This window comes from Haliotis asinina, chromosome 13 (assembly GCF_037392515.1).
Source record: "Haliotis asinina isolate JCU_RB_2024 chromosome 13, JCU_Hal_asi_v2, whole genome shotgun sequence".
In the NCBI taxonomy this organism is placed as follows: Eukaryota; Metazoa; Mollusca; class Gastropoda; order Lepetellida; family Haliotidae; genus Haliotis; species Haliotis asinina.
The window spans coordinates 32,162,679-32,189,845 of NC_090292.1; the positions used below are offsets into that span (position 1 = coordinate 32,162,679).

The 27,167-nt window shown below is 38.9% G+C and overlaps 1 protein-coding gene across 2 annotated transcripts in view; it reads right to left on the reverse strand.

The window, feature by feature from the left end:
• Window positions 1-6,775: 6,775 nt before the first annotated feature.
• LOC137259322 (LHFPL tetraspan subfamily member 2a protein-like) overlaps window positions 6,776-27,167 on the reverse strand; it is a 33,913-nt gene continuing 13,521 nt past the window's right edge. Inside the window, exons 2-4 of one of the 2 annotated variants that reach the window (XM_067797005.1) lie at window positions 25,667-27,163; window positions 12,170-12,283; window positions 6,776-10,902 (exon numbers count right to left, since the gene is read on the reverse strand). In XM_067797005.1, the coding sequence (XP_067653106.1) occupies window positions 10,760-10,902; window positions 12,170-12,283; window positions 25,667-26,111 (702 nt within the window). In that variant the 5' untranslated portion in view covers window positions 26,112-27,163 and the 3' untranslated portion in view covers window positions 6,776-10,759. The remainder of the gene's footprint in view (window positions 10,903-12,169; window positions 12,284-25,666; window positions 27,164-27,167) is intronic. The other variant, XM_067797006.1, reaches the window with a different exon arrangement.

A 27,167-nucleotide genomic window follows, 5' to 3' on the forward strand; every position in this document is an offset into this window, starting at 1 on the left:
TTACATGCCCTTGCCCTTTTCTTAAACTTGATTTTGAGGTGATGTGGAGTTACCCACCCTTTGCCTTAGAAAATTGGCTGCTGTAGGGTTTTGAGTTACCTGCTCTTGATAGTTGGTTTACCTGCCCATGCCTTTGTTTAGACGTCAGGATATCTGTTCGGGACGAATGCCGTGATCCAATGCCATTCAGAATATACAGCAATATTACTTTATTCTTGTTTTCCCAACTGCTTTAAAATATTTGTTTTTTCAAAAAGAGAGAAACAAAGGCCACAAAACATCTGTTACACATCAGCATATTCGTGGCTTACTATGCAGAGTTGCTTCCCTTTGACTCACTAGAATTAAGTTGGTTCTAGGATTTGTGGTCACCATACCCGGGTTTCAAGGGTTTAGACAGAACGCTAATTGTCCAAAACTGCATCTCTTAGACTCTCTTCCTTAAAGTTGCTGTGCCATGAAATAACGAGAACAGCATTCAAAACTGCAATAAACCCAAAACATCCACGACTGCCGATACATAGCTGGGGTATTCCTGAGTGCAGCATTAAACGCCAACAATGGAACCAACTAAAACATTCACTTTTCCCAGCCTAGCCAATTTCTTTATGCACATAAGATAAGATATTGAGCTCTAGGAAACTAAGGGGCAGTTTGGTAGCCTAGTGGTTAAAGCGTTTGCTCATCTCACCGAATACTCAGGTTTGATTCCTCACATAGGTACAATGTGTGAAGCACATTTCTTATGTCTCCACTGTGATATTGCTGGAATATTGCTAAAAAACCCAAATTCACTCACTTTCTCTAGAAATATAAGTTTATCATTCTAATTTCGGCTTCCTGAATAATTGGTTAGCAATGACTTCACAACAAAATGTATCTATATCTAAATTTTGCCGAAGCCAGGCTGATTTTGTGATAAATGGACTAACATTTGGTACCTGTCAGTTAAATCAGTTTTCCAGTATTATTATTACCATCGCTGAACCAACCCATTGATTTAAAAGAGTTGATTATTGTCAGTCATAGAATATGGAAAATATCATTGATCACTGAATACTTCCAAGTGCACTTTCAGTTTCGGTAGACCTTTGGAACCTTTTGGGTACCCTTGTGGTAAAAGCATTTGCCTATCATGTGGAAGACCCTGATTCTGTTTCCCACATGGGTGTGTGAAGTCCTTTTCTAGTGTCCACTCACAATCTTGTTAGAACATTACTGTAAGTGATTTTCTCCATCACTATGCTTTTATATCTATGCTTAAATACTAGTAAGCCCATCACAACCCTGATCAATTGATTGTAGTGCAGCAGTGTTTGCATGGAGGACAATCATCATAGTCATCGTCATCATCATCGTCATCATCATCATCATTGTTGGCTATCTCTCATTGTTGTCATGTGACTAGTGTTCAGAAACTCACTTCCGCCTAGCAAGACAAATGTTCAACTTCAAGTGCTCAAAAAGACAAATTGTGATGATATTTAGAGATAGCTTCTTACTGATTGTTCCAAATTGATTTTAGTTCTTAAACAGCAGTGCTTCACAAGAGATGTTTCTTTTGTCAGGTTCGTTCTTCTGTGCATTTCCAACAGGGAGTATATACCTTGCACCCCTATTGATGTAATGGCACAGTCCGTTATTAGTTGATCCTTAACAGTATGGTGCAACATTCGTGTACACGTAGCCTCAATAACCAGACTTAGCCTTGTACATAACGGAGCTTGTTATTGTACAGAATTAGCCTTACTTAATCACCAATGTAATTCTGTCATCATAGCCCATACCGTGTTATCTGGCCAGTTTTCAGCATCTCAGTGCCTGCTGGGAAGAAATATTCGCTGGATCCAGTTATGTTACAGTTTGTTTGATTTGTTGGATAGAAAACTGTAAAACTTGATCTCAAATTTCATGTTTGTAACCCCTACCCAGATCATCCTCGATAGTCGAGAGAATATTCCTTTGCTGTAAGCTTACAACCCTGGATGGACAGTACAGTTTCATAGTGACTCGTAGGTCTTTTGGAGGTTTTTTTTTTTAGATTTAAGATTGACAAAGAGTAAAGTGTGTATTGAGTTTGTCTTGCATAGAAATGTTTAGAAACAACAATCAGATCATTTGTTAATTAGTAAAAATTTTATTTGACAGAATGTTTTTTACTTGTTTTTGTCCCCAAACCAAGGAGATTTTTTTTTAAATAGTACATTTTGTTTAATGTTATATTTGAATTCTGTTAAATTTGAAAGGTATGTAAAATGCAGAAATGTATTTTTCATGCTGTTTAATTGTATTAATTGCTCTTGTAGTTTTTTGTCGAGACTGTATGTTCCCGAACAGATTATTGCACCTGTTGTATCCAGGGTTGTGGTTGCCATGGAAGTGGTTCCTGGATTTTGAGGACATTACACAGATGGCCATTCTGTTTCCGAATTCTTTTACTGCCATAAATGTTGTTTTGGTTATTTTTAGCGGATTTCTGTGAAGTTGGTTCCGTATCATTACAAAGAGCAAGGCCTCATTCATTGTGATGTCTTATCACATAAATATATATATAGATACACAATATATATATATATATATATATATATACGTACAGTGTACAGTGGTTGATATATACCTGTATATCTTGTTGTGTACAGATGCGAACAGACGAAACGGACACAGCACTTGTCCGTTGGTGTCGCTCCACTTTCATGTTTTAGGAGTCAATAAATTTTGTCTATGCAGATTTCAGCTTTGTTGTTCCTAGAAGTCCGAGGAGTTGTCGGGGTAGAATAGGGATTATAGTGTTTAACTGTTACGCCGAAGGCTTTGGTGAGATTCCCCACATGGGTACATTGTGTGAAACCCATTTCTGGTGTTACCTGGAGTGATGTTGCTGGATTAAAACCAAACTCAAACTCAAACTCAAATCCAAAATTATGAAGGATATTAGAAACCAGGGCCTAGATTTTCGAAGGTCTCTTAGGCTAAGATAGTCGTAAGTTAATGGCAATGTATGGCACTTACGGCTATCTAAGCACTAAGAGAGCTTTGAAAATCAAGGGCCAGAATGTGGACATTTTGGAAAACTGCAGTCATTGTAGTGGATTTCTCATGCTAAAAAGAATTGGCGGGCAGTGGGCTAGGCTTTTTGGCGAAACATTTACATGCTTATTATAGCCCAGATCAATAAGGGTTGTTATCTCCCTTGAAAATGGTACTGGCTAGCGACCTACATGCTGGCTTGAAAACTGACTTTCCTGCTTTATATCATATCAATACTGAAATATCTTTTTAAAAGCACATATTGCACAATAGAAAAGTAAACAATTTACTTTTAAGAGAACGTTTACTTATTACTGGTTACATAAGGTGCTACAAGGGGGTGCCAATTGTCTAACAAAAGCCAAAGGACTTCTTATAACATACTTAGATTTGAGACAAAATGATACCAAATTCAGCAATTTTTGGACATTTTGATATTTTGTATCCAACCTCCTCAATATAAAATTTAACAAACCTGCACAAAGCCATCTACTACGATTAACTCTCGATGTTGTGAACTGCATATTGCTTGGGTGGGGTATTTGTGTCAGTTCCTTTAATGTGAAAGTGAAATCTGACATGAGTCTTTCTCGGGTCTAAAATGCTATGGCAAGTCTAGATTTCCAGAAATTAAGGGTTGTTCTGGGATCTGTCCAATATGTTTGTATAACTTTATACTTGGGTTTAGTACTATGGATACAGATGTACTGGCTAATGACCAATTATCGCAAACCCCTGGCTGTAGAGCATGCGCAGACAGCTTTACTTGTACTTCTGTAGTATTTCACACATTGACACATCCCAAAAAACGTTAGGTTACAAGAGTTAAAATTACTGTGTGTATTTTATGTTGAAGACGTTACAAAAATGAATCTCTCGGAAGACAAGACCCAAACACGTCGGGGTATGTCACGTGACCTTTAGTGTGTTGACATGAAATTTCATAAACAATGAGAATTGAATGAAAATCATCCAGGCTGTGTTCTGAATCAATGACTTGACAATAAAGTGAAGATTTTAATTTGTGTGAACATACCCGTAATGCCAACATTCAATCACTTAACTTTGAATTAACCCAAATTTCCATCTCCGTTATATGGACTCAACAGATACTATATGGATACCATGCAGACAATGCTGACAAAATATAACTGTCAATTTTCACCTTTGTCTTTTCCTTTTTCCCCGGGAAAACAAACATTGCCAAAATTGCAAACCAAAAAAACAGCTACTCAAAATGTCAAGTTTGATAAGTTCAACCCCGCAGTGACATCTCCGTTAACGTCAACATCCATCAACATCCACAACGAGAGCGAGTTTTGGTCTTTTAATTCTTTTTTAAAACAAAGTCAAGTTATGAAATTTCTTCAATATGTCAAGGTTTGAAACACAATACTTTTATTACCAAGTTTAAGTCAAATTAGATGAATAACCTAAAAAAATCAGAAATGGCGATAACTGGTCTTGTTAGTTGTTGGGAAAGCACAGTCTACACTACCGCGCTTCCTGTTGACCGTGTTTTGGAGGAACATGATTGGCGACTGTAAACAAGTAGAAAACATCGGTGAATAGCTGATCTATCATCAAGACAAATTTTATTTCATTCTGGTAAGAAATAATGGACCAAATCATTACATACCGCTTAAAAATGGCGATAATTGATCACAAGACAGTAGTGGATATTATAAGTTGTTCACTGGTCACGAGGGGACCAGGGGTTGAGCCCTTTCAGCTCAGGGAACATAAACAAACATTGAAGGTATCTCAACCCATGGTCCCTGAGGGACCAGTGGACAATGTATTTATCTGACCGAACAATGTTAATTTTGAACTGCTTGAAGCATGGGTATCGAATCGTACACTTCAGCCAACTTTTGAATCTTGCATCGTGTTTTTTCCTGTAGTTACTGTCATAGTAAAGTAATCGCGATGTTATTCCCCTTCTTAATGTTCATAGGGGCTACATTTGAAGGTTTTTGTCAAAATTAATTTATTGGAAAGAGAGTCAAATGTTTTCGTAGCCATTGCTAGATTTTGAGGACGACACAAGAAAAACAGATTTAGAGTTATCTCCCTTCCATCAATTCCATTTGCAAACCATTGGCAATTTCCATGCATCATGCGTCATTTAACGTTATTCGAGATAAATATGTAAGTACCATGAAGTACCAGATGAGTTCATATGAGCAGCAGGGTGTATTGCAATGCACCTCGCTTGCACACGGGGTACATTGAAAATGATAGAAGAGCACTCAGCCAATCAGCGACATTTATGTGTGAGTTGACATAATTTCTCATGCAAAAAAGAATTGCAGGGCAGTGGGCAAGCCTTTTGGGCAAAATGTTTACATGCATGTGAAAAACAGACTTACTTCCACTGGGGGACGGATGGGAGGGTAGCCAAATGGTTAAAGCGTCTGTTCGTCACACACCGAAGACCTGGGATCAGTTCCCCACATACAGTATAGGGAGGCCATTTCTAGTGTCTCCCGCCATGATATTGCTGGAATATTGCTGAAAGGGACATAAAACTGAACTCGCTCACTTGAGCCAAGGACCTGGGTTCGATTCCACACGTGTATAATGTGTGAGGTCCATTTCTAATATCTCCTGCCATGATACTGCTGGAATAAAGCCAAAAGTGGAGGAAAATTAAACAGCACTTACTGCAGCTATACAACCAAAAACAGACAGCTTCTTTCCTATCACGGATTTAACATAATTATCAACAGTAATATGTGAATATGTTGATAAGACCATCATCATCGAAATAATCAAACCTGAATCTGAATTGGTCTTCAGCAAACCTTGGTTGTAAGAGGCGACTAAGGAACGGGAGATCAGGCTTGCTGACTTGATTGATATGTCATCATATCCCAATTGCTGAGACTGATGCTCATGCTGTTGATCACTGGGTCAACTGGGCCAGACCCCATCATTTACAGATTGCGGACATGGAATGTTTTATAATGTGTTTCTCTTCTTCACATTCAAGCATCTAGAGAGTCTGTAGGTGAAGAAAGTCAATAAAAATATTCATTTTATTCAACTGGGTAACGTGTCATAAATCTTCAAATTTAGATCACTTGGTAACAGTCTATATATGAGAATGAGTGTCTGTTTGGAAACAATATTTTATTTTCTGCCGCAGAATTTGCTCATTTTAAAAACTGAGTGAAAACTGACTGTCAGCCGAAACGAAAAGTAGAGCTAATGTCAAAAGAAGGGTTGGTTACATATAAAAAGGACTGACATATTTATTGTGAGAGCATTTTCCAAATAATCATGATTAAAGATACTTTCTTAATAAAGCAAGTTTAAGGCATTTTTCAAATAATATTAGATGAATTTGGCACTACAATTACATTCACAAAATCGATCATTTTGAAAATTGAAATCATTTCAGACTTCTTTTAGGTATAAAATTGTCTGCATGAAACTGGAAGTTGTTCGTCTGCATCAAAGTTACAATTGAGAGGGAGAAATAACTTTCAGCGAGTGTTTAATTCTCAAACACAGACAAAGGTGTGGGTGGTTTGTCACTCAAGATGGGATGTGTACTGTCGACATAACTTTATATCTGCGTTTGAGAATTAAACTATGAAGGTCTGTATGATGTTTTTGTTATTTTTTATAAATGTGTTAGCCACAGAATGTTTTGCAGAATATTGAAAAGTGGGGTGCAAAATTTGCTTAAATTTGCCCCGGAATTCTGGAGGAACTTGTTCTAGAAGAAAACACAAGAAATCGTACACAAATGTTTATTATGGAAGAATGGAAGCAATTTGCAGACAAAAGCCTGAAAATCTCAGGTGAAATGACAAGGCACTCTTACTTCAATGACTTCTAAGTGGAGAACAAATCAGCATGCTGAGAACGTCTACAAGTCTTAAAAAACCTGATTCGAAGTCGTTATTGGGAAGGGAGTGACTACGGTTTTATGCTGCTTTTAGCAATATTCCAGCAATATCACAGCACATACGCCAGAAATGGGCTTCACATATTGTACCCATGTGGAGAATCGAACCCGGGTCTTCAGCGTGATGAGCAAACACTTTAACCACAAGGCTGCCCCACTTCCCCCTTAACCAGTGAATATAACATGACTTATTTCAGTGATTTTGGATTTTTTTGCCAATTTTCAAGTAAATAACAGACATGAGAAATGCACACTGATCAACATATTTATGTACAATAGTAGGGAGGCAATAACAGGAATGTCTGTGGAAGACGCGAGCTGTTCAAGTGAGATCCTGAATAAGTGACTCAGAACGGAGTATACTAAAGTCACAGAGACTGCTTTGAAATCAACAATCACCCATAGCAACATAGGTCTTAGACATCAAGCGCATTGGTGTTAACTTCTACTAGCATCAACAAACAAGGAACAAACTGGGCAAATCGGGATTCAAAGCCATGGTTGTAGGATTCCGCCACATCTAAGGGATGTAACTCTGGTGCATTTCATGAATGGGCCACCTGGACGTGGCTTTTACAAATGTAAATTTTACATGTAATCACAGGATTTGAGACTCGTTCAACAAAGTGACCTTCACACTACAGTTGTGTCATAGTATAGGAGTTAGGACATCATGGTATAACCAAGGCTGTACTGAATGCTGAGCCCACGGATGTATTGGTAATTGAATCCTCCAGAGACACAAGTCAATAAGCGGTCAGTAATGTCTATGATGCCTGTATCTGTTTGAGAAATATTTATATATTTTAGAAATTATCAATCATTATCTTTGAGACTTGTGCAGGTCTAATAATAGTACTATGATCACTTTGTTGATTATAACTTTGCTACTGGCATCGAATTACGACTGTAGCACAAAGGCCGCTTAACACAACATCCTGTGCCATATATCACACAGTATTGACTGGTCCCTCTAACATCCATCCTCATTAACCTGCAGAGTATATGATAAATCTCCACAATACCCTGGATGAATCTATGGATGTCCAATAATTTTATTACCTCCCTTTTCTGGCTCCACATTCTCTTAGTAGCCAATCAGCAAAGCCGCTGTTGGAACCAAGTTTGCCAGTGTCAACAAAGGTAGCAGTTGCAGCTGCAAAGGTTTGTTTGCAGTGCGACGCAGATTTTGGTGGAAATCATACATACAAACTGACAGGTCCAAAACTTCTAAAAAATATATAGGCAAGAACACCTACCTCTTAGAGAGTACCTCTGTATCATTGTGTTGCCAAGTTTAATCAACTAGATAATTTAAGAAGTGAAAGTGAATTGTGATTGGTACGCTCAACTTCCCAGCATTGACACCTGATTGGATAAAACGTCAAGTAAGGGAGGTAATACAAGGATCAGGATGAGCTGTAGATGCATGCACCGTACTAATAGAGATTTATCATAACATATACCCTGGAGATTATCAAGGATGTCTAAAATCTTGCTTGAAATGTTCTGAATATTGGTTTAAGAACTTCACAGATGTTGCGAAGTATTTATTTCTATATCAGTCCTACAACTACAGGGCTATACAATTGTACTCATATTTTTTAATTGTTAGTACATTGTGATAAGGCCTTGTATCCAAACCAGTTATGTTCTTATAATAAATATTTCTGAAAAATATCTTTTGGGCCATCAATATTTTCTTATGGCTTTCTCATCTCCAAATTCAACCAGCAAGAGAGTCAGTAGGTGAAAAAATTCATAAAAATATATAAAAAGGTTTCACTAATCGGGTAACGTGTCATGAAATTTTCCAAATTTAGGTCGGTAATAGTCTGTAAATGATTTGTGATGTAAACAATTTTTTATTAAAAAGAGAAAGTTCACAATGATCTGGGTTCTTTATGAGGGTCTAAGGGTAAGAGTATTTTCACAGCAGCTGTGAATATGCGGGTAAAAATTGATCTTTAGTAACCCATGCTTGTCATAAGAGGCAACTAACGGGATTGGGTGGTCACGCTCTCTGACTGTGACATGTCATCATATTCCAATTGCTCATGCTGTTGATCACTGGATTGTCTGGTCCAGACTTAATTACTTACAGACAGCTGCCATAAAACTGGACCATTACTGATGGTATAAAACTAAACTCACTCAATCACTCTTTTCCACAGCAGCAAGAATTAATATTCAGGGTTTGAGGAAGATGAGAAACACAGGAAACAAACATAGACTGCCATGAAGTGTTCAGTTTGGAGTATTTTTACGTTTAATAAACTACTTCAACAAATACTTAATTAAACATAAAAATATATATTGATGAGTACGATGTGTAACTATTTCAAAATATACTGAAGCGTAGGCACTTGATTCAAACTCTAACTACAATACAAAAACAATTATCAAATTTATACTATTGTAAAATGTAATTTTTGTAAGGTCGAAATGGTTTCATATTTAGTGAGAAATGTGACATGGGAATATTTCCTAAGTACAAAAATATTTTATCGATGAAACACAGAGACTAAATGAAGGAATGAAGTTTGAAGATATGCTGTTTCTTGAAAATATCATTCATCAATTCTTGGGTACTGAGCGAGGAAATATGTTTTGTATTCCTGCGTTACCTAATATCATGCACAGTCATATCTATAACCAATAAAACAATTTTTTCAATTTGAAGAGTTACATGAAGTGTACATTATGACTATTTCAATAATAATCACAATTTTACTAAAAATTATTAATTTTTAAGACTAAAATTAGTCTGTTAGTTCGACATTCAACCCTGCTTCTAGTCCCTATTAACACCTGTGACCATGAATGCCCAAATTAGTCTTTGAATAAGACACTGTTCTATATGAATTCCATGTGTGGATTAAATGTGGCTCCTACTGATGAGTTGTCTCCCTTGGACCATGAGTGCTTGATTCATTGGTGCATCTTTTTACATCATAATATACAAATGTTTAACATGCTACAAAATAGGGGAATGAATTACAAAAGTATATTTATCTTTATATACAAATACTACAAACAGATACACTATGATTTTGTCATCTACTGCATAATTAAGTTAAATCATATCTGTGCCATCTACCTGAGGTAACAATTTTTACAAGTCACGTGAAGTCAAATGTTCGTCCAGACTTTAATCTTGGTTAGTGGACACTTTTGCCTCATTAAGATGTAGTTTAATATGTCACTGACCCTCATTGCATGAAATTATATCTTGAAAATATTGGTATTTTTTCTTATAAGCAAAATCACCTTGAATTCCATTTTTTGTACAATTTAACACAGATCTTAACGCTTACATACAGTTATGCAAAGAACCTAATGATTTTTAAATAAGACTAACCACATTAAATTAAACAGAAGTGTAACTTTCAAAAACAAGTTCTTCATTTTATCAAATCAGAAGATTCAGTATTGCCATTTCTCTTCCATTTCACCTTCAGATTTGCATATTCACTATCAAAGGTCAATTACTGACACTGGCTATTTGCATATTATCAGTCGCCTCTTATGTGAGTAAAATGAGATATTTATTATATCACAAGCTTACACAAACCATTTCCAGGCACCAAACTTCGCCCAAAAAATCTAAATAGCACTGATTCTGTATGCCACATCTTCAACATACAATATGGCAAACATATCCATTAATGGAATAATCCATTTTAGCTTTAAGGTGATGCAGTTTCAAATTCGAAACTATTAAACATTTTCAAGTTTTTCATCATCTTGACTGTACAAAAGGAGATTCTTCACCCCAGCAATGGAAGAGTATTTTTATGTAAAAGGGGTGTTTTACACAACGCAGATCAGGTTTTTGCCTTCCAGCACTTCCTCTTCTACCTTGTATGATGAAGTGGACTCATCTGCCTTCACTGACAGGAATGCACACAAGAATGACAGAACAGTCCCTGTCACGCACAAGTAGAATGCCCAACCTGAAAATAAAATTTTGGGGTGAATTTTTTATCATCATATATGAGCACATAAATAAGTCGGAATGTAAGTCACCAATATCTGATACACAGTAGAAGCCCACTAAACTGGCATTTGCTGAGACCAGCCAAAAATGTTGTTATGGAGGGTGTGCAGATTTAGAAAACAATTCCCTTTTCAACCTGAGAATGATCTTTTGTTTTTTTATTGATGTTTTGTTCAAATTAGTTTCAAACTCTTGACACTTTTTCAAAATTGATATAACTGTTTGTCTGCCAGTTTGGTATTTAAGTGCATGTTCTTTCTGAGAAGGCGAAGGAATTGATGCTAGATTAGAAGGCATGTAAATGATAATAAACTAACCAGCTTCTACTGGGACCAAATTCTACTGCTGATATCGAGAGAATGCCAGATTGGAGGGATGCCGGTTATGATAGCTTCCATTGTATTTAGAGACCAGGGTGCCATAAAACAAAACAACCTTAGTGTTAAGGTGATCGCAACTCCCATACTTTAACACTGACTGAACAATCTTAACACCAAGCTTGTTTTGTATAACAGCACCCCAGGTCCAGCTTCACAATGCGACTGCAGCACTACAGATGAGAGGTATGGCAGTAACAGATCCCTTAGCACTAAGACTACCCTCAGTCTGTGTTAAGGTATGGGAGTTACGGTCACCTTAGTATTAATATCGCCTTGTGAAACAGCGTCCTGAGGCATGTTCAGAATCACGAGTGCCCACATTCGAGCACACGATCCTGAACGCCTGTGCCCGTTTTGGCATTCATGTGTGTACGCAAACCATCCTCAAAAGAACCAAGATGGTGACCATGTTTAATATAATCAAGCGCTCGTGTCTGTTCAGGGCCAATGCGAGCACTTAAGGGAGGCCATAGACCCCACAGTTCTGAGCAATCCTCTGGCTGTCATTGTGAAAAACAACTATCAGATGAACTTAACGACTAAGGTCAATATTAAGATAAAATGTTACATCCAAGCTAAATTTGCTCATCCTAAACGTCGGAAGGAGACTTAGCGGCAACCTTAACTAAGGTTGAGATCTTCAATGCTGGAGATTGAATTATGTCCATAGTTACAGTAGTGAGTTATCTTCCCTGCTCACATCAGTTTTCAATTTTCACCTTCAGTAAGCCTACCAAAGTGTACAAGGAAAATGGGAGAAACCAAAATCAGAGTGGTTTGCATATCTGTTTTGATGTAATATTGTTAAAATCGGTGTAAGACAATACTGAGTGGTGGTCTTACCCAGACTGCACCTGTCCATGTAGAAGGGGTCTGCTTGATCCCCACAGTATTTGGCGACCACTTCGCTGCCCCACCCTGCAGGGTACAGGATCAGTCCCAGGATGCACAGCAACCCTGCAACACACATAGTACCATGTATAACACTCTCAACAACTGTGAATGGGGATAGCAGCCATATGTATGCTGTACATTGAAAGTTCACAGTCTCTGGACTGTGTATATAGTGATAGATAAACCTGAGTGAGTGAGTGAGTGAGCGAGTGAACAGGCATCTGAGTAACAGGAACAGAAATAATGCCATACCAATTTTATTATTCAAATAATTCACCTCCAACAAGTGAGTGAGTGTGTGAGTGAGGGAGGGAGTGAGTAAGTGAGTGACTGAGTGAGGGAGTGACTAAGTGAGTGACTGAGTGATTAAGTGAGTGAGTGAGTGACTAAGTGAGTGAGTGAGTGACTAAGTAAGTGAGTGAGTGACTAAGTGAGTGAGTGAGTGACTAAGTGAGTGAGTGACTAAGTAAGTGAGTGAGTGTTTAAGTGAGTGAGAGATTAAGTGAGTGAGGGAGTGACTAAGTGAGTGAGGGAGTGACTGAGTGAGTAACTAAGTGTGAGGTGACAAAGTGAGTGAGTGTGAGTGAGTGAGTGAGTGACTAGGTGAGTGAGTGACTAAGTGAGTGAGGGAGTGACTAAATTAGTGAGTGAGGGAGGGAGTGACTAAGTGAGTGAGGGAGTGACTAAGTGAGTGAGTGAATGCATGACTAAGTGAGTGAGGGAGTGACTGAGTGACTATGTGAGTGAGTGAGTGAGGGAACAGTAACAGAAACTATAATGCAGAAAAAAAACAATAATAATTTCATTATTCCAATAACTCACTTCCAGCAAGTGAGGTGTGAGTGGGTGGGTGAGTTAGTGAGTGAGTGAACCTACTACAGACTGTCTAGAATACAGACAACTTCCAAACAAACCTTAATCCAGTTATGTTCAGTCATAAAGCAATGAATGTGGATCACATGATCCAAGTAACACAGATCCTTGCTCATTTCATCAACCATTGCTTTGTGTGGCCAAGACTTCATATACAGATCAACAGCTGAAATACATCTACTCCCTAATGAGGCAATTGATGAAATAATAAAGCACTTTCTTCACCCATTACAGCACCCTCAGCACAAGGACCCTTCATAATAAACACTTAGGGACAAACTGTCAACATGTCTGTATTATAAACACATGCCACCAAGCCCCCCAGATCAGCTGGCAACCAACAGCCCTTCAGAATGAGCCTGCCACACTCAAATAAACAAAGTTCACAGCATGCTTGTTGCTGCTGTTATGGGTTGCTATGTGTTTCATATAATTCACTGTCTCTACTGTGTATTTATGCATGGATTGTGAAAGTTAATCCAAGAATATATTTTGGGCCAATGGCCTGGGTGTTGGAATAAAATGTCTGTCTGTCTGTCCATCCATCCGTCTGTCCATCTGTCTGTCTGTCATATTAACCAGGATGTATGCCTTCAGGGGTGGTGGGCAGCCTAGTGATTAAAGTGTCTGCTCATCACGGGGAAGATGAGAGTTTGGTTCCACACATGGGTACAATGTGTGATGCACCTGGTGCCCCTCCCTCTCCCCTTCCCCATGTCGTGATGTATGCTGGAATATGGCTAAATACCCACTCATTGACTCTAATGGTTCTGGATAATTCCCTTTATATCATATGAAGTAAATAAATATAAAATGATGAGAAGGAGGAGGTGGAGGAGAAGGAAGGAGGAGAGGAGGAGGAAGATGAGGGGGAGGAGGGGAAGAGGAGGAGGAGAGGAGAAGGAGGAAGAGAAGGAAGGAGGAGAGTATGAGGAGAGTATGAGGAGGAGAAGGAAGGAAGAGAGGAAGAGGAGGGGATGGAGGAGAGGAGGAAGAGGAGGAAGAAAGGAGAAGGAAGGAGGAGGGGAAGGAAGGGGACATGGAGGAAGAGGAGGAGGAGAGGAGAAGAAGGAGATGAGGATGAGAGGAGGAGGAAGAGGGAGGAGGAGGAGAGGAGGAGGGGAGGAGGAAGGAGGGGAGGAGAAGGAGATGGAGGTGGAAAGAGGAGGAGGATGAGGAAGAGGAGAGAGGAGGAGGAAGGGGAGGGGAAGAGGAGGAGAGGAGGGAGAGGAGGAGGAGGAAGAGGAGAGAGGAGGAGGAAGAGGGGAGAGGAGGAGGAGGAAGAGGAGAGAGGAGGAGGAAGGGGAGGGGAACATTAGAGGAGAAGGAAGGAAGAGGGAGGAGGAGGAGATGGAGGAGGAAGGGAGGGAAAGAGGACGAGAGGAGGAGGAAGAGGAGGTGGCGGGTGTTGGTGATAATGATGAAGATGAAAAGCTTAATGAGAAAATTTAAGGTCTCAGGTAGAGAGGCAATATATAAACCTTACTGAGTGAAAGAACTGGGGTTCCACATTTGTTTTAAAAGCCACAATGACTAAATTTCCACCTGCCCTGATTTTTATGACATAATCATGAAAGAATAAAACAACATGGTACTTGATGTTAATGTGTAGTGGATTATTTATTGAGAAGTGATAAATAGCTAAGAAAGATCACTAAATGTAATAGCCACATTATGAGCAAATATGAAATGAAATTCAAGTTTATTTGTAGTTTGAAACCATAAGCAACAATTATCCAGTAGCCCACTGATAAGTAAGATACCATTATATGATAGCCCAAAATGAAAACAGACTTGTACTGGGCATCAAGCAATGGGAATTTTTAACCCTTAGTGAGTAAGTGACCGAAATTAGTTTCGTTTTATAACATTCATTGCGATACTTTTTTATCCAAATTGTAAATGCTTGTTTATCATCAATCATTTTTCATTTTAAGTATTATTCCAGTCAGTTGCCCAATTTTAGCAACTTAGAAAAATGTTATCATGTTTAGTTGATTGTTTTAGTTTAAATACATGCTTCCACCTAAAAAACAACTAAAAAAGAACTCAGACTACACAGTAATGATCATTTTTATATGCCGCAACCACAAATTCATTGTATTTCTCTTAAAAATAGAAGAAAAAATACGTAAAAACACTGACTGAAGTAGGAAACCCATACAACTCAATTTTTGACAAGGGTCACTAGACATGTCATGGAAAGACATAACCTTATCAAAACTGGTGTAGTATACATATTTTTTGCCCTACACAATAGTACTGACATTTTCTTTCCCCTTCCGGACTGAACCAGGGGAAACAGAGTAATTGGCAGAGTGTTACAACTGTTACCATATGCTGAAATACATCTTTTATGTTGAAAAGGTTATTCAGTCTATTGGAGCAAAATTGTTTGTAAATGGAAAAAATGGGGAGGGGGCAAATTTAGAAATGTGTTTCAATTATTCAATTAATGTGTTAAAAAACATTCTGCCTGCCATTTTACTGGCTAGATGAACCACTGCACTGAGAACGGAAGTTTGTAACCCAGTCGTTCCAAAAGATGTTAAGGGATACCCGCCGCTGGGCTTATTGACATAGACTTATATACAGAGTTTCTGAACATAAATAATTTTGATTGATAGGAAATTCAGCGCAGGTCTGCAGAAAAATCTAGGCTCGGTTGATTTATGGTATCGTGACAACACTGCAGAAAGGCATGGGAAGGGAAAATAATATGGTTTTGGGACTGTAACAGTTTGTCGTAGCAAACATATCCAAAAACCTCACCAAAGTCTAGAAAATGTGGCAAGTCTAAATTTCCTTAGCTTCTGAAAATGAAGAAAGTCTCAGGGCTCCATTTCCTTATATTATTTTTTCTACTATGAATTTTTGTTTCAGTAAAATATGTTCATTTCAGAGACTAGTTGTTAGTTTTAACTAAGGACTGTAATACTGATTCTGCCTGCCTTTATATGAATAGAACTGGTGGTCAGCCTGTGGTTGAGAATGGTAGTGTAAAATGACCTTGGTCCAGACTACCAACCCACCCTTCCGTCCGTCCACCCACCCATCCATCTGTAAATCCATCTTTACATTCATCCATCCATCTATCCATTCAACTATAAATACGTCTAGACCCCTGAAGGTCCCGGGGTAGAATAGGCCTTCAGCAACCCATGCTTGTCATAAAAGACGACTTTGCTTGTCGTAAGAGGCGACTAACGGGATCAGGTGGTCAGGCTCGTAGACTTGGTTGACACATATCATCGATTCCCAATTGCACAGATCGATGCTCATTTGGTTGGTCACTGGATTGTCACTGGTCCAGACTCGATTATTTACAAACTGCCGCCATATAGCTGGAATATTGCTGAGTGCGGCGTAAAACTCACTCACTCACTAAATCCATCTATCCATCCAAGTATCTAATCATTCATCCATCCATAAGTCCATCTGTCCATCCATGCATCTAATCATCCATTATCAATCCATGCATCCATCTATCGACCAACTTGCACACCAAAACCAAGTTTTGATTCCCCACATGGGTACAATGTGTGAAGCCCATTTCTCGTGTCTTCCACTGTAATATTGGTGGAATATTGCTAAAAGCAGTGTAAAACCAAACTCACTCACTCCAATACTGACAATGTCTGAGACAAACAAAACAATAAAAGCAGTGATTTAGAGCATGACATTATGCCAAATCTCCTTGGCAACGATCACACATTGATGCACTAAACGCAACTCCAATGCCATATCTCTAGTTCTGAGGTTTGAGATTGTTCCATGACTTGTTTGGATCTGATTTCTCCCAGAAGTTCAGATTCTCTGTCTTTTCTTAGCCATACTATCAACCAAAATATGACACACCCAATCCTGACATAGAAAAACATCATCTCATCCTCAGTCATGTTTTTATTGCCTCTGGGGGGCGCTCCCCAATCCCCCTCCTCCCCCAACAGATGCACCTTTCCTCCATGGCATCTCAAACAAAAACAGGACATCCTGAAAAAGAGGAGAACGAAATAACACCCCCTCCCAGAAAAGTTGAAAAAAAGAGTTTGTGAAGAGTTGTCATATGTTTGGCAGCTTGATATCAACTGGATGTTTGAAACCACCCAGGGATGACACAGGTGGCACAGGGACATGCTGTGTCGTATTAGATAGTTTGCAACATCTGTCCAGCAAACTGTAGTTGGACATTCACACTGACATTGAAAAAAACGCACGCACGCACGCACGCACGCACGCACGCACGCACGCACGCACGCACGCACGCACGCACGCACGCACGCACGCACGCACGCACGCACGCACGCACGCACGCACGCACGCATCAATCAATGCTCATGCTTTTAATCACGGGATTTTTGCAAACTGAAATCAATCACTCTGAAAAAAGATTACCCAATCTTGCAGGAAAATGCAGTGGGTTACCCTATTTTGTAGGAAACTGTAACTGAACAACCCATCTAGCAGAAAACTGCAGTTGAACAACCCATCTAGTAGGAAACTGTGGTTGAACAACCCATCTAGTAGGAAACTGTTGTTGAACAACCCATCTAGTAGGAAACTGTGGTTGAACAACCCATCTAGCAGGAAACTGTAGTTGAACAACCCATCTAGTAGGAAACTGTTGTTGAACAACCCATCTAGTAGGAAACTCTAGTTGAACAACCCATCTAGTAGGAAACTGCAGCTGAGCAACCCGTCTAGCAGGAAACTGTAGTTGAACAATCCATCTAGCAGGAAACTGTAGTTGAAAAATCCATCTAGCAGGAAACTGTAGTTGAACAATCCATCTAGCAGGAAACTGTAGTTGAACAACCCATCTAGTAGAAAACTCTAGTTGAACAACCCATCTATTATGAAACTGTAGTTGAACACTCAATCTAGTAGGAAACTGCAGCTGAACAACCAATCTAGTAGGAAACTGAGCTGAACAACCAATCTAGTGAGAAAAACTGTAGCTGAACAACCCATCTAGCAGGAAACAGCAGTTGAACACCCCATCTGTCTTTGGAAAAGTAATTGCACACTGCCCCACCCTCATCATCGCCTCCATCCCTATAACTGTCCTGGGAACTTGGAGATCCTCTGTTCCCTGACATTTCCATGAGGTAGCCTCACTATCTGACATTTGTCAAGGGAGATGTGTGCAGGGGTTGGAGGGGACATGCAGTGGTGGGGTTCAGAGGAGAGAGGGAGGATGTGCGTTGTGGGAGGCAGAGGGCAAGAGGTGTAGACAGCTGCTATTATATCTGTCACATTATTTGTAGAACATGACAAAACATGCACTACATCATCCTCTGCCCTCTACATCCCTCATCATCAACTAATAACATCGCCTACATCATCGGGATAGTTCATTCATATCAGTATCAACAGAGGCAGAGACAAGTAGACTTGCACACGCCTCTAACACAATAATTATGAGTGTCTTTCTGTGTTGTTTAATGCCGCATTCAGCAACACTCAGCAACACTCCATGGCATTGGTCGGTAAATAATCTAGTCTGGACCAGACAGTCCAGTGATCAGCATCATTAACACCAATCTGCACAATTGGGAACTGATGACATGAGTCAGCCAAGTCAGTGAGTCTGACCACCAGATCCAGTTATAGTGGACAAGCATGGGTTGCTGAAAATCAATTCTAATTCAGATCTCCACGGGTTATTATCAGTGTACAGGGATGGAAATAGTTCTTAATGACAATAATAATACTTGATAAAATTCATTTAATGGAAAATGGGATAAATTTGATTACCTCAAATAAATGAAAACCTTTTTTGCATGTTATCATACCTATTTTATCTTCACTTGCCTATTAAAAGATAGACTAACTGTTGAGTCCTGAGTTTATCATACATTGGAGACTTGGGGCAAGGCTGTGAGACCACATACCTTGGATGGAATATGATCTCAGGCAACGCCACATATCATTGATAGCACCTGGCTGATTCAGAGGAGCATTACACCACCCATTTGAGTTGAGTTTTACACCACACTCAACAATATTCCAGCTATATGGTGGCTGTTTGTAAATAATCGAGTCTGGACGAGACAATCCAGTGATCAAAATGAGCATCTAACTGTGCAACCGCTGACTTATGACAGGTGTCAACCAAGTCAACGAGGCTGACCTCCTGATCCTGTTAGTCGCCTCTTACTACAAGCATTGTCACCTTCTATTTTCATTTAGTCTCTGTAATAAATGTATTCTACAGAAAAAAACAACTTCTAAATCATCACATTAAAATATATTAAAAAGGAGCTAGAGAATTTCTTCAGTGAAACCATGGTGATCAAGATATATTCTAGACTTGCATGGGCTGTATTGAGTATAATTGTTTCAAGGCCTGTATGACAGACAACCCATTCATCACATGCCAGCCTCTGTAAGTTTAACTCACTTATCAAAAGATATGACTTTGTATAGGTGACATGTGTTTCAGTATTTAGGATTCTTAGATTGTTGTCTGTCCATGGCAGGTGATATGGGGAAAACATTGATATTTTGCACAAGACCTGTGAAGGTCCCAGGGTAGAATAGGCCTTCAGCAACCCATGCTTGCCAAAAAAGGCGACTGTGCTTGTCGTAAGAGGCAACTAGTGGGATCGGGTGGTCAGGCTTCCAGACTTGGTTGACACATGTCATTGGTTCCCAGTTGCACAGATCGATGCTCATGTTGTTGATCCCTGGATTGTCTGGTCGATTATATACAGACCGCTGCCATATAGCTGGAATATTGCTGACTGAGGCATAAAACTAAACTCAGTCACTCACTATTTTGCATAAAATAACAACAATTTCTTAAGTTCAGAGACCCGTGAGGGTTCAGGGGTAGAACAGGCCTTCAGCAACCCATACTTGCTATAAAAGGCGACTATGCTTGTCGTAAGAGGCGACTAACGGGATCGGGTGGTCAGACTAGCTGACTTGGTTGACACATGTCATCGGTTCCCAATTGCGCAGATCGATGCTCATGTTGTTGATCACTGGATTGTCTGGTCCAGACTCGATTATTTATAGACCGTCGCCATATAGCTGGAATATTGCTAATATTTTGCGACATAAAACTGAACTCACTCACTCACTCACTTAAGTTCAGAATGCAAATTTGACGCAGTAACATAAAACCAAGTAATACATCAATTCTTATTCATTAGTTGGGTAATAAGTTAAATACATATTATGTCTATGAAACCTTTTGAATCTGTTATGGTCCAGGTTAGAAAAATGGCCTTCAGTAACCCATGCTTGTTGTAAGAGTGGACTAACGGGATCGGGTGGTCAGTGCGGCTGACATGGTTGACACATGTCATCAGTTGCGCTGGATTGTCTGGTCTAAATTATATACAAACACTGCCATATAGCTGAAATATTGCTGTGTACAGCATAAAACTAAACTCACTCACTCACCATTTCTGAAGCCTTTTGCTTCATGCTGCCTTAAAATATTCCACGTTATATCACGACATGTTCGCATTAAGCGGGAATAAGTCCCCAAATGGTCTCAAATGTTTACCATTTAGCTGAAACAGTTTGGATGGGATATGCTGCTGACAAACCAAGAAACATGATCAAGATTCAAACCTAGAAATTTGGTTCCTGATATGCCAAGGTACACAACTCTGAACAGCAAATGGCAGCATCTCAGATGACTGCCCCTCCGTGCCAGCACCTCGTACCACAGTCAACCATGGTTTTGCATAGCTGAGACCATTATTTACAAAAACCTTGAAATATGCTGACTGTGCAAAACACATTCGCCTGCTCCCTAATGATTAATCAGCCATTTAAAAACAGTAATGGTGATTCACTATGGGAAACAAGAACATTGACACCAAAACATACATAAAATTAGAACTAAAAACACAAGCTATTTTCCTATTGGTTCAGAATACATGTCTGTAAAATATGATTGATACAACAGCTGTTGTGGCACATAAACAACTAAAACATAACGCGTGTGATGAAATAATTCACAAAAAAATGCTGTGTCAAAATGACCTAGACATTTTTGCACAGTGTATGAACATGATACGAGTTCAGATATTCAAACTATTTCAGGCTTTTTAAAGCTGTGTTTCATTCTGACAGAAACTTCTGCTGTTTTGTACAAACATGTAACACTGATAAGACAATCTTCATTGTTGTTGTTAACATAACCAGAGGTTAAGTTGTGTTTTTTTCTGAAAAGAATTTGCAAACTGACTCTAAAATTAACTCATTGGAATGTTAACAGTTATTCTTGTTCTTTTTTATCAGTTTTTTTTTTCAAAATACAAGTTATTGCTTTTTTCAACTGACTAACAGAAGTCAACATACCACAATCCAGAAATTTAAAGAGTGTTTTTATAGCCTTACCCTGTAATGGGAGATTGGGTTAAATTAGAATAACATTGAAGATATACTTTATTTTATTTTCATTTATATTTTCTTTCACAGTTGCACTAAGTGATATCTCTGCATGTCAGTATAATACTGGGTTGTAATTATGCAAGTTTGTCTAATAGTATTACAACACACTATGGGTGAATAACGCTTAGTCAGCAAGATAGGTTTCAGCAGTAATATGATCATCTCAGATGACAGGTTTGAATTAATTTCTACATAAACATAATTTAAAAAAAAACAACCCAAAACATGAGCATTTCTTCTTTGTTCGAGAACATGGTAGTTTAAGTTGTAATTTAACACAAAAGTTACATACTACGGTTCATAGACTGCTTTTATTTTCATGGAAATTTCAGCTAAATGTATTTTCTTCACTCAATCTCAGGAAACAAATTTAGCCCAAACATTTTCTATTCTGTATAAAAGCAACAATAATAACTGTCAACATCAAGATTACAAAATTTTAGATTTTTTTAAGTGAGACAAATAAGGATTCAATTTGAACACGATTTTCTTGCCTGAAATTTGACAGGATAAAGGTTTTTTAGAGAGGCACTGTCAGTTTGGTTAAAGTTCCAAGAAGAAATCTTCAAATTGGAACCAAAACAAAGGTGCCTATACATGATTTCATTCATCCAATCGAATTAGCATGAGTTGTTGACAATTTTGTAACACAGATACATAGTCCGTTCCTAGAGTAACACTTAAGTTTCTGAATAGATATGAATTTGATAGCAGCAAAAACCAATATAAATTGAAAAGAAGCCCAAGGGAGGACAGCGAGGAAATCTAGACTTGCTTCGTTTAAGGCTTTAGCACTGGAGGGAGGGCTTGACAGCAGTGAAAATAATATGGTTCAGGGACTGTGTGACAGACTAAACGTCTTCCCTGGGAAATGAATCAAAGAAAGCACTCTCCTCACATATATTCCTTCAGCTATAAAGAGTTTGTTCTAGGTTCCATTTGGATTGTATTTGTGTTTTATGAGACTACTCAAGACCCCACAAATAGAATCTGACTCTGAGAGTATCAAATACAAAATAGAAAAAAATATGGGATCACATGAAAATACAAGTACTCCTTCATTTTTTCCAAGGTTTCTTCACAAGCTTTGTATCTCATACCTTTGGAAGAAACCTGGAATGATATATGGGAACAATTGTGTTGTCATGTGATCCTTTACTTTTTTCCCTCATACTAATGTCTATATATCAGTTGGAGTTTACTCTAGTTTCACACCTGGCAGTGATGTCACAATGGTCTTCAAAGCATTGTGATGCAATTTCATTGAAGCAGTTATTTCATTCAAACCTCCAGATGGGTAAAATGTGACATCCTTTTTGGTGTCTCCTGCCATGATATTGCTGGAATATTGCTAAATGTGGTGTAAAATTAAAATTAAATTCACTCAGTGACTTATCCAAAAGTATTCCTTGAGGAAGTCAGATCTGGGAGATAAATCTATTTGTACCAAAGTCCCTTGCCATGATACAGCTGGAATATTGCTAGAAGCTGTGCACAATTCTGGAATATTGCTAGAAGCTGTGCACAACTCTGGAATATTGCTAGAAGCTGTGCACAACTCTGGAATATTGCTAGAAGCTGTGCACAACTCTGGAATATTGCTAGCAGCTCTGCACAACTCTGGAATATTGCTAGAAGCTGTGCACAAGTCTGGAATATTGCTAGAAGCTGTGCACAACTCTGGAATATTGCTAGAAGCTCTGCACAACTCTGGAATATTGCGAGAAGCTGTGCACAACTCTGGAATATTGCGAGAAGCTCTGCACAACTCTGGAATATTGCTAGAAGCTGTGCACAAGTCTGGAATATTGCTAGAAGCTGTGCACAACTCTGGAATATTGCGAGAAGCTGTGCACAAGTCTGGAATATTGCTAGAAGCCATGTACAACTATGGAATATTGCTAGAAGCTGTGCACAACTCTGGAATATTGCTAGAAGCCATGTACAACTATGGAATATTGCTAGAAGCTGTGCACAACTCTGGAATATTGCGAGAAGCTGTGCACAAGTCTGGAATATTGCTAGAAGCTGTGCACAACTCTGGAATATTGCGAGAAGCTGTGCACAAGTCTGGAATATTGCTAGAAGCCATGTACAACTATGGAATATTGCTAGAAGCTGTGCACAACTCTGGAATATTGCTAGAAGCCATGTACAACTATGGAATATTGCTAGAAGCTGTGCACAACTCTGGAATATTGCTAGAAGCTGTGCACAACTCTGGAATATTGCTAGAAGCCATGTACAACTATGGAATATTGCTAGACGCTGTGCACAACTCTGGAATATTGCTAGAAGCCATGTACAACTATGGAATATTGCTAGAAGCTGTGCACAACTCTGGAATATTGCTAGAAGCTGTGCACAACTCTGGAATATTGCTAGAAGCCATGCACAACTCTGGAATATTGCTAGAAGCTGTGCACAACTCTGGAATATTGCTAGAAGCCATGCACAACTCTGGAATATTGCTAGAAGCTGTGCACAACTCTGGAATATTGCTAGAAGCTGTGCACAACTCTGGAATATTGCTAGAAGCTGTGCACAACTCTGGAATATTGCTAGAAGCTGTGCACAACTCTGGAATATTGCTAGAAGCTGTGCACAACTCTGGAATATTGCTAGAAGCTGTGCACAACTCTGGAATATTGCTAGAAGCTGTGTATAACTACAACACAAGTCATTCATTCATTTATCAAAGCATGGTTATTATCACAAGCAGTTTTGTTTCAAGGTCTGAAGGAGAAACATCAGCTTATGTTCTTTCTTTGTAGATGTGGTGATATTTGTTTCTAATTGGAATGTTCACTAAATTTATTTAGTAGTTGTTAAAGGGTGTCTCATCTTTCCATCTAGTGTGGCCCAGTAAAATGTAGGCAAAAATCTGTGCAGAAATTTTCAAAACATTCTCTCCATCTGGAGATGTTTGGTTCAGTTTTCAATAAACCCAATATGGTTACTTCAAGCTTATGTCACGCAAAAATAAAATATGAATACATTTATGTGACTATAGGTAAGGCAAAAGGGATATTTCAGCTATCAGGCCCAGTGTAGTCACACATTTTGCTTCAACTTTATGTGATTATAGTTTGGTTTGGATATGGTATAGTTTTGTTTGAAACAGTATTTGCTAAAATACAGATGCTGCACTCATTCGTTCATTCATTCATTCATTCAAGGTTGTTTGCGTATCGAGAACCATCGTTTTATTAATTCAAGGTTGTGTGCTTATGGAAAAACCATTGATAGAAGAGCGATCAGCAGTCAAATCATAACATGATTATGAATGCAGAACAAACAGCAGATCTAGAAATCTGATATTAACCAATATGAACTGTTGGGGAAATAAAGACAGTTTCTGCCCTTGATGTGAGTCAATGCTGTGATTATTCTCTGTGCAGAATATAGATTGGCAAATAAGCCCTGGCTCCAGTATAATGGGGAGAGTGTTATTTATCGACTGTCCAAGTTGACCAGCACAATACAACTGCATCATGATCAAGCAAGGAATTACCTTTAGTGATCTATGATGTTCAGCTCAGTTAGGAGCCGTTGTGAAGTTGAAGATTTGGATTGGGAGGGAGTGAAAGATGGGAGAGAGGGGTAGAGAGTGAAGAATGGGAGAGAGGGGGAGAGTGGGAGGCAGGCGGGAATGGGAGAAAAACAGAGGGAGAGAAAGAAAAAAGGAGGTAAAAAGAGAAAGGAAGGAGGGAGGGAGAGAGAGAGAGAAAAGGTTGAGAAAGAAAAGGGAGAGAAAAAGTGAGAAATTTAAGGGAGAGAAGCTAGGGTGGGTGCTACGTAGTGGTGCTACGTGTGAGTGTGCGCATGTGTTCGTATACTCTCCCACCTTCTTTGAAAGTTATCAAGAAGCATGGAGGTTACTCGTAACTATAGTAATACTTACAGAAGGACAGTAACATGTATATCAGTGTGGTACTTACTACTGCAAAACTGACAAAAATATTTCTGTACTATTGCTATCTTTGGCATAAATCCATAAAAATTCACTCACAAAACACTTCTGTAACAAGTCAAATAAATCATTGAAGCATTTGAATGATGAAATGAGCATTCTGCATTTGCCACAGTAGAATGGCAACATCTGAAACATTTCAAGCAAAATTTGAAATTTCTATCTACTAAAGGGAGACAACTCACCTGCAATGCTCTGAATAAGCCCTGTCACAGTGAAGATGCTTTTCCCACAGAGGGACCTGTTGCAGATGCTGATGACGGATGTAACTGTAGCAAACAGCAACATAATAGCCCCAATACAGAAGAAAAACAGTGCAGCCTTCCACGTGTTGGGGAATTCACTGTCGGGCATTCCGTATCCCGTTACAAACGTCGCACACGTGTCCCTTGACTCAATCAGCTCGTAACGATGTAATCGGGTGCATCGGTTGAACATCCCAACCGTAGGTGTGAACATTTCCTCTGGATTTATGCCAGTGATATTGTCATAGATGGAATCAAGGCCGATTTTCTGAGGTGCCCCTATGAGCCAGTTAGGAGACATGACTGATGTGACCACCAGCATGAAGGTTGTTATGGACAACAGTGTCCATAGCAACGACCAACAGGTAATGATGACGTAACACATTTTGGATGGGTAGTTCACAAAGTATTCCTGATGCCGATCAAATCGGTTCCGAGGGAGTCAATATTGATAAAAGGATTTTATGAATTTGAAAAATATATTCCGGTGCAGTAAAGGCACTCTTTTCACAATATACAGATCTTAATATCACAAGATTGGAATAAGAAGAAAAAAGGCCGTTGAAATGAGGTAGCACTTTTGAAATGAGGAATGATGCTAGTGTTGTGCGATTGAATATTATTGCATTAGCTTCAGTGGTTTGTGTCCTTTGTTTTCAAGATAATCCTGATCAAAGGAATGAATAATTATAGTCTGTGAAAAGGGTCCAAATGTAATTTCTACAATGCATCAAGTACTTATATCCCTTCCATATATCTTCTCAGAATCTTGACCTTCACCTTTGCACCACTGGTGCCAACTAAAAGCTGACCTTGAACTTTGATAGGGTCACTGCAGGTCACACTAGGCACTCAGTTATTGGACTAATTTGTTTCTGATTATTTCTGTGGATTCCAAATCAGAGAGATCAGTAATGGTTGAACTATTTTTTTAACTAGATTCCTGATAACAGGTCTTGGAACAGATGATAATATATACTGTAATCTTGTACAGAAGCTACATACTAGTTCTGTTATACACAATATTGGCTTACCATTTCTGGTGACAGTTCTTACTGGAATCTATTCAAAACTTTGTATCACACATAAAAAATCTTCCAAACATTCCTGATTCTATTTTTTAGTTCCAAAGATGGTGCCACATGATTGTCTTAAGTACATGTGATATCAGTCTTTTTAAGATTCCTGATTCCTCCAAAATACAGATCAAGGCTGTAGTTTCTGGAATGTATTTCTGAATGAACTCTTCACACACCAGATTCCTGAAATGCTCTGTACGGAGCCTGTATCCTCTCCTCCTCCCAGCTGTTTCACTTTATCCAGATTGTATGAGTTCCTGGTGTGTTTTGTTACACTTCCTGGTTTTGTTGCTAGTTTTCTTCACCTATATTCTCCTTGTTGGTGAACCCGAACAGAGGTCACTTTCACGTCCTTCATCTGT